The 11,973-nt window shown below is 28.5% G+C and overlaps 1 protein-coding gene across 1 annotated transcript; it reads right to left on the reverse strand.

Moving 5' to 3' along the window:
* Window positions 1–8,743: 8,743 nt before the first annotated feature.
* LOC149496362 (polygalacturonase-like) lies at window positions 8,744–10,746 on the reverse strand. Its single transcript, XM_089721748.1, has 4 exons — window positions 10,215–10,746; window positions 9,666–9,955; window positions 9,331–9,559; window positions 8,744–9,245 (listed from the first exon to the last, which is right to left on the reverse strand). The coding sequence occupies exons 1-4, from the start codon at window positions 10,656–10,658 to the stop codon at window positions 9,027–9,029; spliced, it is 1,182 nt and encodes a 393-aa protein (XP_089577874.1). The 5' UTR covers window positions 10,659–10,746; the 3' UTR covers window positions 8,744–9,026.
* Between the last annotated feature and the right edge of the window lie 1,227 nt (window positions 10,747–11,973).

Here is an 11,973-nt window from a genome sequence, read left to right on the forward strand (position 1 = left end):
AAAAAGATAGTGTATAGTGAGACTGTAAGGAGTTAGAATTAGATGCAGTATTTATAGACATTTAGAAACTTTTTTTTTTTAATTTTATTTTTGATAGAGGGTCAATTTCTTTTTTTTTTTTTTTAATTTTAGTTTAAATAAACAAAATCAAATATTTCCAAACTAGTCAAATTTAGTTCCTATATACGGATATTTATTTCCAAACTAGTCAAACTAGTCAAAATATCCTATTCTTTCCTAATTGAATCAAAATAAATTTTGAATTTTCTTTTTTTAGAAAAATATTAATATTCGTAACTGAGTGAAAATTGTCATTGTGATAGATTTTTAATGATACGCTTGTTTTATTGTTTGTTCGGTAAAATTAGTTATTTTGGTAGCTGTTAATCGATTTGATAATATTTAGCTGTTAACTGTTTGAATAATTTTTTTCATGAAATGCTAAAAGCCAAACGTTATATGAGTTAACTTTTTACAAAGCACTACCTTAACCTCTAAAAACTAGTTAAAACGTTATGGTACCAAACACTATAGAAAGTAGCGTTTAGCATTTTGACTAGTTAAAATACTAAAATTTATTTAAAAAGTTGTTGACGAATATAGCATTAACTAGTTTCAAAAGATATTATAAATCTTAATGGAGTAGATATGATTCTCCTTACTAATTGTGTAAAATTCTGTCGTTTTATTAAAATATTATGTTTCTAAATTTAGTTCAAATATTTATAGAGTCTTATTAACTAAAGGTCTCGAATTTGAGCCTCGGATATAGAGTCTTTTTAAATACTCGGGAGAGAGTGCTTTGCCCCTTTTGTGGGCCTGCTCGGTGCAAATTCGGATTAGTTGAGCCAATCGACTCCGGATACTGGATGGTTTAAATCGAAAAATAAAATGTTAAGGTAATTTAATTTAAAATAGAGATAAATTAATTTGATTGGTTATATTGGTTTCTTATTTAAATCTAGATTGTATTGGCTGAAAACTAAAGAAGGCGTCCTTAATTGAATAGATTTAATAATTGAAATTAATATCTTTCTTAATTAAAATTACAGAATACTACAATTGTTAAAATATATTTAAAAAAGTTTAGTTTTTCCATTTAAGGTCTACTTAATTATCTATAACAGTAATAATATACTCTATTTTAAATTAGAATATTATTTAATATAATAATGACTTGTTATATTAAGAAAGCATATAATATGTTAAAAGATTTTTTTTCCTCAATAAAGGATATCATAAAATTAATTATACGCTCATAGGCTTTAACAAAAAGTAAAATGTTAAGGTTATTTAATTTAATAGAGACAAATTAATTTGATTGGTTTTATTCTTTTTCTATTTAAATCTAGATTCTATTGGATAAAAACTAAAGAAAGCCTTCCTTAATTGAATAGATTTAATAATTAAAATTAAAATCTTTCTTAATTAAACTAACGAAATCCTTTAATTGTTAAAATATATTTAAAAAGTTTAATTTTCCTATTTAAGGTCTACTAAGTTATTTATAATAATAATATACTCTATTTTAAAATATATTATTTTTCAATATAATAATAACATGTTATATTACTAAATCATATAGCATGTTGAAAGATTTTTTTTTTCTCAATAAAAGCAATTGTATAATAACTATATGCCCATATATTTTAGCAAAACTAAAATACTGAGGTAATTTAATTTAATATTAATTTGATTGGTTATATTGATTTCCTATTTAAATTTAAATTCTATTGACTCAAAAATTAAGAAAGTCTGAATAAACTAATAATTGAAATTAACATTTTTCTTAATTCAAATAACTGAATACTACAATTGTTAAAATATATTAAAAAAAGTTTAGTCTTCCTATTTAAGGTCTACTTAATTATCTATAAAAATAATTTATACTCTATTTTAAAATATATTATTATTTAATATAATGAATATATATATATATATATATATATATATATAAAGGGATGAAAGCATACTCGATTAGGTAGACTCTATTTCGTCCATCCTATTTAAGCTTTCACTTTTAAAATATTTCTACTAAATTATAACAGTAAGAACAATAAAAATTTTACAAGTAATTATTCTGTTAATTATATTCCTATAATTAATGAAACTTGAGATTTATTAGTTTTTAAAGAACTTTTAAGGCTTATTAGTTTATGCAATTATACTATAACTAGGAGAAGATCCGTACATTGCGCGGATCGTTTTGTTGCTATATATTGTACTTTATAATTTATAAAGTATATTTGATACATATTATTTTATGATTTACAAAAAGATAAAATAAAATATACAATAAGAACCAGTAAGAATATCTCCTGTAATGGAACCATAACTCTATCAAATCTGCAGATCAAGAGAAACATTAATAATGTTAAAAAGAACCACAGAGGAAAGCAAAAAACTACAGCCTGATTTTGAAGTTGTATGATCCTTTAAAAGCATAAAGTTATATACTAATTTGATACACGTAGTACTTGCTTCAGTTCAAAGATTTGCTTTGCCGGGTCATATTTATCTACCAAACCCTCAAGTACAAAGTTAAAAAAGACTTAAGTGATCAAGAAATCGCTAGTAAAATCAACAATCTCAATTTCTTTTATATTTTTCCTTAAATATTTGATGCGTCCTAATAAAAGGAATTGCATTAATTCCATCAATATGGAAAAGAGAAAGAGTATCCATGACAAAGTTAAAATATATAAATAATAGAAATCAACACACCTCGCTTCCCTAATCTATTTTCTCCTCACACCCACAGCTGATAACATGAATAGCCTACTTAAGAAGAGTCTTCGATGTTGGAGATTGGGGAACACCACCATTCTCCATAAGTGTGGAAGCAACACAAACAGCAGACTTGCCAAACGTTTTTTACAGGCTCGTTTGTGACATTAGTAGCGACTTTCATCATCAAATCTAGGATCTAAATTTACAAATTTGCAAGGGAATATGTAATTAATCTCAAAGGAAACCAACCTTTCATCAATGAATTAAATTCATGCTACCTAGACATGACTGTTGCTTTAAAAAAAAAGGGCAATAGGTTCCCCTTCCCAGACCTATACTTTCCCTTAAAAAATATACACAGTGGGTATCGTCAAATTGGTTCATCTCGTCGTGGCTGCTGTCGTTCAAGTGGTTACAGCGTATATTTGAAAAATTCTTCCATTCTCATCATTTACCATCTTGTCCATTAAAAGATTTGATACACCAGTTGCAAAGAACAAATAATGATCATAAGTTCATTATCCTCAATTATCAAACTCATTTAAATAGCAACAACTTGAATTTCTTAAAATCAACATAAAGATTAAACATACACAAGAAATGATTCACTTTATTGCTCTATCAATTCTAATGAAATGTCACTCTGTGTCCTTGAGTTCTTGAATCACTACAAAAAAACGGCATTTTGCGATCGACCAATCGGTTGCAAAATGCCAAAAATCGGTTGCTAATTTGAATTAGCGACCGATCTGAGATCGATAGATATCGGTCGCCAAATACCTCGTCGCAAATCTTTTTATCGGTCGCAAACTTGAATAATCGGTCGCAAATTTTGGTCGTGTTTCATTTGGAAACTCTGTCGCAAATTGGTCGCAGAAAAAATCTGTCGCAATTTTAAAATTCAGTTGCAAATCGGTCGCAAATTGTAAATTTAAAATTTTAATTTTTGGTAGCAAATCGGTCGCAAAATTGAAAAAAACAAAAAAAATTAAATATTATTATAAAACCATAAATTTTTCGCACCTGTTAAAATTGACATATATACATATATATCACACAAGGAATTCAAGAACAATATAAAAATGTAATTTTTATTGCATTGAACAAAATATCAAAATACAAATGAAAAACTAAAAAGGTCCAAAATCAAATCTACGCTGCTGCTCATTTGCACGATCCGATGTCGGATCGCCGGGAGGAATACCTCTTGGATGTGTTGTAGTGTCAGGAGGGGTGACCAAGGTATTGTTTGCAGCATCGGGATCAGGAGCCGGTAGTGGCCGCTGCTGAGACGTCGAAACATTTCGATCTGTAGTAGGCGCAGGATCAGAGGAAGAAGTACTAGCACCGGGCTCACCGGACAGCCGCATCACATGCGCTCTAAGCTCTGCAATCTGTCTCTGCTGATCATCAACACGAGCCCGTAATTCAGTAAACTGCTTGGCAATGTGCTCGGGCTGTGGTCCTGCGCTGGCTGTAGAAGCGTGAGCTGCTGAGTAAAATTAGCGACCGATATTAGCCATTTTGCGACCGATTTTTCGATCGCAAAAAGGCGTTTTTTTGTAGTGAATCCTTGCAGGAACTCTTGTCTTAATATCCCATTGACCTCGAACCTCCAGTACATCCAATCACGATTATTTCGCATTTTTTTTACCTAATTAACAATGTGTTTATAAAAGGTAAATTATATGTAATTGCATTAGTCTAAACCATCCTTAAAACATGCCACTAATGTAATGTCCAATTTACACTTATAACTAAGGTTATTTCTATAATAAGGGGGTAACTATATATAAATGTAAAATCACTAAGTTCATTTATTCAATACAAAGGTTATATATATATATATATATATATATATATATATATATACACACCTACTATAGTAAAGGTAAGTGTACTATTCCACATATTGAATTTTTTGGAAAAAAATTCGGCAGCATTTCGGCACAACACAACCAAATCTCAAATACAAAGACACTTCAATAAACACTTTTATATCATACTAACATTCTCCAAAGGCAAAATGGCCACTACTAGGCCTCCAATCCAAACTCATCATTCATTTAATAAAAACATATTTAAGAATAATAACGACAATAATATAAAATACAGAAAAACACAGCCAAAACTTCTCAAGAAAGAGTTGCCAATAATTAAGAACATGTAATAACATAATATTGCATTAAGTCTTTGATTATGTTTAAATTGCTCAACCGCCAATACCTACCCTGTATATTATCTTTTGGTACAAAATAAATGAATAAATTGTTATAACTTTACTCTTTTTTTTCCTAGTAGATAGTCAGAAAGAACTCATTTCTGAAAAAAAAAATATATTTTTCATTAATTTGGTTCATAGATAGACTCGTAAATTGGGTCTAAATAAGTTGTTATCATGCCGAAATTGAACAATTATTCAAGAAATTCGGTTCTAGAAATTGAATTTTTTTGCTTCGTTATTATCCTTCATAGTTTTCATGAAGCTCAAGTTTGTGATTATTATATCTATATATATTTTGAATTATTTATAAGTTGTTAATTTTCAAATAGGTTTAGGTTAATTTAAAATTCCATCAACTCATAATTTCAATTCAAACTTATTTGAAACTGAAACTTGCCATCTTTATATTGACACCGACAGTTTCAGAACTTTGATTAGGTTTAGGTTAATTTAAAGTTCCATCAACTTATAAATTCAATTTTAACTTATTTGAAACTAAAACTTGCGATCTTTATATTGAGACCGACAGTTTCAGAACCTTGATCACGGAAAACATACATAATAATAATAATAATAATAATAATAACAACAACAACAATAACAATATTATTTTTCAAATAATAACAATAACAATATTAATAATAATTATTATTATAACATTAACAGTAATAATAATAATAATAATAATAATAATAATAATAATAATAATAATAATAATAATAATAATAATAATAATAATAATAACAACCGTAACAATTTAATACAATAATAATAATAATAATAATAATAATAATAATAATAATAATAACAGTAAAAATTTTAATAACAATAATAACAATAATAATAATAATAATAATAATAACAACAACAATAACAATATTATTTTTCAAATAATAACAATAACAATATTAATAATAATAATAATTATAACATTAAACAATAATAATAATAATAATAATAATAATACTAACAGTAACAATTTAACACAATAATAATAATAATAATAATAATAATAACAATAATAATAAATTGCAAAAAACACATAAATCGCAAATAGAAAAAAAAATTCAAAAAAAAAAATTGCAAAACTAATTACCTCAAAACGGTGGCGAACGGCGTTGAGGAGTGACCGGATCTGCAATGGAGCGGCGGTGGCGGCATCAGGCGGACTGGAGCGGTGTCAGGAGGGGCTGGAGCGGCGCTGCGGACGGAGGAGAGGAGAGGAGAAGGAGAAGAAAGAAAGAAGAAGAAAGAAGAAGGAGGGCGTCTGGCGTTTAAAGCCTTAAATTTTGCGACCGACTAATCGATCGCAAATTTTAATTTTGCGATGTCGTTTTACTTCGCGACAAAATTGCGACCGATTTGCGACTCAAACTGTCGGTCGCAATAGCAGGAATTTTTAGCGTTAAAATCTGCGACTGTTTGTCTATAGGTCGTAAATCGGTCGCAAAATTGCGACCGATTGTAGTCGATCGCAAAAATCAGTCGCAATTTGGCATTTTTTTTATAGTGAGTGTAACCAACAACTGACATCATAAACTTTTTTTTTTTTTTTTTTTTTGAGTATTGACATCATAGACTTGGAGTCTTGCTTACGAACACTACTTAGTTCCGCTTAGACCTACGGACATTACCCAGTCTCATTAATATCTCGAAAAAAATTAAGAAACAAAAATCACATAAAAATTCTAACTAAAGAGTGTCTTTTTTTTTACAAAGTAGATGCATTATTGTAATAGGATTTTGTTGGTATATGGCTTTTAACTAACCTCTTCGCTTTTATTGAGACTGCCCATAATGGAAGGCAGTAGCTAAAAATCTCTAAGCATTATACATATTGATATAAATAGATAAAATTAGATTTCAAATTATGTATATATATAAATAGTTCAAATTAGATTTCAAAATTGAATAAGAATTTAAATTACTTTTTATCTCCTTTCGAAATATTAGATTAGATTAGATTGCAAAAGAAAAAAGAAATGCTAAAAAAGCCATTAATAAATGAGAAAATTTGTAAAAATAGGAAAAAGGAAATACTGAGATTAGAAAGTCGCAACTCAGCTTTTAAAAAATTTTTTTTTTTGCTTCAGGGTTTTATATATATATAAATGGATAGAATTTATTTCAAAAAAAATTATACTATTCGTACTGTTTTGGTTCCATATTTTTTTATCTAACATTTTTAGGTTAAGTTGTTTGGGATGAGTCTATTGGCTCGGGTTTAGACATCTGAAAATATTAAGATTTTTTTAGATTTATGAAAATTAATAAAATAATTAAATTCTCTGTCAATATATATACACATATATATATATATATATTGAAGTTTGTTTCACAATAATAACAGTTTATATATTTTTTATTCAGCACTGGGAAAGGGAGGAATTTTAAAGTTTTATTTCACAATCATATACAATTTAATTTCAGGGCCAAAATGAAAAAAAAAAAAAAATCTACTTAGAACTTTTTTATCATATATAACTTTTGCCAATTCTTTGAATTGTATCAATTATATTTCGTATTGAATTACTTTTACAATCGTAGCTTCAGTCGTTCTTCCATCAAATTTTCACTGATGTGGCTACTTAGATTATTATACAGTTAGATAAATGAGTTCTTTTACTTTTATCGATCGATACTGTGAAATTTTAAATTCCCCATAATGAAATTATATCGTTCATGATAGGATTGTTTAAGTAGGTAATTCACTTAGCGATAACATTTCTAAGCAAGATGAGTATTTTGATAGAGGGTCAATTTCTTTTTTTTTTTTTCATTTTAGTTTAAATAAACAAAATCAAATATTTCCAAACTAGTCAAATTTAGTTCCTAAATACGGGTATTTATTTCCAAACTAGTCAAACTAGTCAAACTAGTCAAAATATCCTATTCTTTCCTACTTGAATCAAAATAAATTTTGAACTTTCTTTTTTTAGAAAAATATTAATACTCGTAACTGAGTGAAAATTGTCATTGTGATAGATTTTTAATGATACGCTTGTTTTATGGTTTGTTCGGTAAAATTAGTTATTTTGGTAGCTGTTAATTGTTTTGATAATATTTAATTGTTAGCTGTTTGAATAATTTTTTTCATGAAATGCTAAAAGTCAAACGTTATATGAGTTAACTTTTTACAAAACACTACCTTAACCTCTAAAATCTAGTTCAAACGTTATGGTATCAAACACCATAGAAAATAGCATTTAGCTTTTTGACTAGTTAAAACACTAAAAGTTGTTTAAAAAGTTGTTGACGAATATAACATTAACTAGTTTCAAAAGATATTATAAATCTTAATGGAGTAGATATGATTCTCCTTACTAATTGTGTAAAATTCTGTCGTTTTATTAAAATATTAGGTTTCTAAATTAAGTTCAAATATTTATAATTAAATTAAAATCGTTTCTCTTTTTTTTTTTTTTTTTGGTTTTATAAAAATATGATTCATAATTACTTTCAAATATTCCTATTGAGTTATAATATTTCTCTTTTCTAATTAATAGTGTCCAAATATGCTTAAGTGTGTCAAAATATTATTTGTAATATTATTTGTATTCATTGTACATACTTGTGATTTAATTTTTATATATATAATTTCTATTTTTTTTATAATATTATAAACAGTCTACATCCTTAAAAACTTAAGAAACCAACATTAATTTTAATTTATATCCTATTAATTAGTTCTGAGATTTTTACGCCAAACTAAATTCAAATCGATACTAATAAATAGTTACTGTAATGTTCATTCCCCTAGGTGTATAAAAAAACAGTGGTGATAATAAATTCAACATCGAACAGAGGAAAAGAAAAAATTGTGAAATAAAAAGTTTACAAGTATATGACGTACATTTAACAATTTTAGAAATCTACCGCAAGTCAACAGACTTCTCTAATATACCTATAACTAGCCTTAAAATATATGTCTTTGACGTACTACCCTAGTTTGACCATTATTTTTTAAACTTACATTACATTCTTCTCATCACCTATATATTTGTATTCTTCGTAACTTAAACTTCTATAAATATATTCTTAATCAAGCCTAATACAAGACTTAATTTCTCCCTCAAAGGCAGCTTGCGGGTTGAACAAAGCCAGAAGAAGTTCCACCAGCATTGGTACATGATGCTTCAGCTAGTTGGTTCTTGTATGTGAGCTTAACATCTTCTAATTTGATCCCACTGCATGGGTACTTTTTACTGCAATCAAATTTCACTGCCACTTCTGTTGCTGATGATCCATGGATATCTTGATAAGTGACGTCACTAATTTTTACTCCAGAAACCTGTTTTAAATTATACATTAATGTACGGATTTTGAGGATTCAATTGTAAGAACATATTTTATTTCAAATAAATTGATTAGCTTACCTGGCCAGGGCAGTTGTTGTTGTCTGGGCAGTAATTTTGGTCAATTACGATTGGATTTTGAACATTATTCATTACAACATGTTGGAAAAGAATGTTTCTAGCAAAACTATTGCTTGGTCTCCCCCAAGTCTTGATTCTGACACCATTTTCAGTACCAGTAAATGTGCTAGTTGTAACTGTTACATTTTGCACTCCATTTTCTTGAAGATCTTTTCCTAAACTTCCAATGCTGCATCACACATTTTATATATATTGTTACTATATATAAATAGACAGGAAATATTTGCCTATTTATAGTAATCGATTAAAACTCATAAGCAATATTTTTTATTTACCTAATTCCATGTCCAGGTCCACATGCAACATTTTGAACCCACAAATTAGAGGTGCCAGGACCAATTGATACACAGTCATCCCCTGTTCCAATATTAGAATTGAGAATGTTGACATTCGTTGATCCTCCAATGTGAATTCCATCTGTGTTTGGGCTCTCGCCGGAGGCTGAAATTTTCACACTTTGCACTTTGACGTTTTGGCATTCGTTGATGACGATGTGAAACATTTGGCTATTTACTGAAGCTAATTTTGTGATTATAATGTTGTTTGAATTTGAAAATTCAAGTGACTGCACATGCAAGCCAAACATAATTAGCATATGAATAACATTTAAAGATGTATGAATCCTAGCTAGAAGTGGACTTCCCGAAATGAAAGTTACAAATAATTGAATTTAACCCTTAAGCACATGGGACCTTTCTTGCACGTCCTTGAAAGGTACTATTAAATAATTAACAGCCTTGAAGATGATCTTTTTAATTTTAAAAGTCAAAATCACCAAATCCAAGATTAACAAATACTAATAAAAATTGAATCACATAACCTACCGTTGCACCGGTTGGGCAACTCTTGCCGGAGTTCTTGCAAGACCACAATCCAGAGCCTTGTCCATCAAGAGTACCACCAGAAACCGTAACTCCATTAACATGTTCAAATATTATCCAATTCCTCGAATTTCCAATTACTTTATAATCTGAAGGAGCCAAAAGGGTACCATCTATAAGGAAAACAATAGCATTGTTCTTGCAAGGACCCTGAAAAGCTACTTTCTTGCTTACAGCAAACCTCCCTGTAGGAACATAAATGGTAGCTGCTTTAGTAGAGGCACAGGCCTGTGTCCAGGCAGCAAGAAAGGCCTTGCTTGAATCTGTCTGGCCATCAGGTTTGGCGCCATAACTTACTACATTGTATTGTAAGGCAGCCATGGCTATAGATGAGGTAAACGAAATTAAGAAAAGTACAAGCATATTATATTTCATTGTACGAGTCATTGTTGATATAATAAAAGAGCAAAGGGAAGGAATATAATATTTAAGCTTATCGATAAGAGAGATGAAAGAAAGAAGAAAATTGATAGAATTGTTTTTGTGTACTGAGGCTTGTTTGAGTTGAAATTAGATGATGTATTTATAGGCATTTAGGAGAGGGAGAGAGAAAAAAACAGAACATGAACATACATTCTCCAACATATGGATATTGACCAATATCATAAAATTTTTTTTATTTCAAGTAAAATTTTATTAATTTGAGAACCTAAAACCGTTACAAGGCTATTATTAATGGATAGGTGCACGTACGTGGTTGCTTAAAACTGGGGAAGTCAATAAAAGAAAAGGAAAATTAAAATGAAAAGACTAGCAGCTAACTTCAAAGACACAAAATACACACAAACAACGCAGGAAACATGCACCGCCGCCTCCCGCCTCTCTTTATTTCCGTTGCTTCTGTTGTTCTGAAATATTGCTTACTATTGTAATACTATTTTCCCCATCCATGCGTTGAAATTTTCATTTATTTTAGTATTCGTGAACATTCTGACTGTTATCCCCAGTAAATTATTTGTCTAGACTGGATATATGATCCCATTTATAGACCAAACAAATGAAATTAAAAATTCTTTAAAAATTATTTAGACTTTATCTTTTATTTTCCAAATGTACAGTCATATATACTCTTGTTTCAATAAAAATTTTTAATTTTATTAATTTGGTCTATAAATAAGTCATGCACCCTATCTAAGTAAGTTTTCCGTTATTGATTTTTTTTTTTGTCAGTGGCAAAAAATATATGATTTTAAGGTTTGATGGATAAAATATAGTAGATTTATAATTTTTGACGTCATCCATGCCTTGACCACTGTTTTAATTCGCAATCTTATAATTTTTTAAACTACTTTAATATTATTGAATAAAAAAGTTTGTTAGTCACAGTTTAGGTTGTATTTTGAACCGATTTTTTTTTTTCACATGGTATGATTTATATAGAGAGCCTTGACTCTCAATTATATTAAATTTTTCTCGGACTCTATTAATAAAATAAAATGAAAAATTATTTTCCGATAAAAAAAAATGTTTATTAGTGACAGCAGATTACATATGAATTACTATTGTCTTACCTCTAAATAAATAAAATCACGTTGAGAATAAGTTTAAAATAGTCTTTGTTATAGTACAATCTGAACATATTTTTTGGATAGCAGATGCCTTGTGGGGGTAGCAACCATAAGCAGAACGTGTTTCTAGAAAAAGAGAAAAATTTAACTGTAGTAGAACGTGAAAAGGTGGAGAGGAAAGCGGAGAAGAAATC

The sequence above is a fragment of the Jatropha curcas genome, chromosome 5 (genome assembly GCF_041381405.1).
Source record: "Jatropha curcas cultivar XTBG-Jc1 chromosome 5, XTBG_Jcur_1.0, whole genome shotgun sequence".
Taxonomy (NCBI): domain Eukaryota; kingdom Viridiplantae; phylum Streptophyta; class Magnoliopsida; order Malpighiales; family Euphorbiaceae; genus Jatropha; species Jatropha curcas.

Coding starts and splice junctions, on each gene's coding strand:
- LOC149496362 (XM_089721748.1), bottom strand. CDS start 10,658: ATGACTCGTACAATGAAATATAATATGCTTGTACTTTTCTTAATTTCG. Junction 9,560..9,665: donor GGACCTGGACATGGAATTAG/GTAAATAAAAAA, acceptor TGTGTGATGCAG/CATTGGAAGTTTAGGAAAAG. Junction 9,246..9,330: donor ACAACAACTGCCCTGGCCAG/GTAAGCTAATCA, acceptor AATTTAAAACAG/GTTTCTGGAGTAAAAATTAG.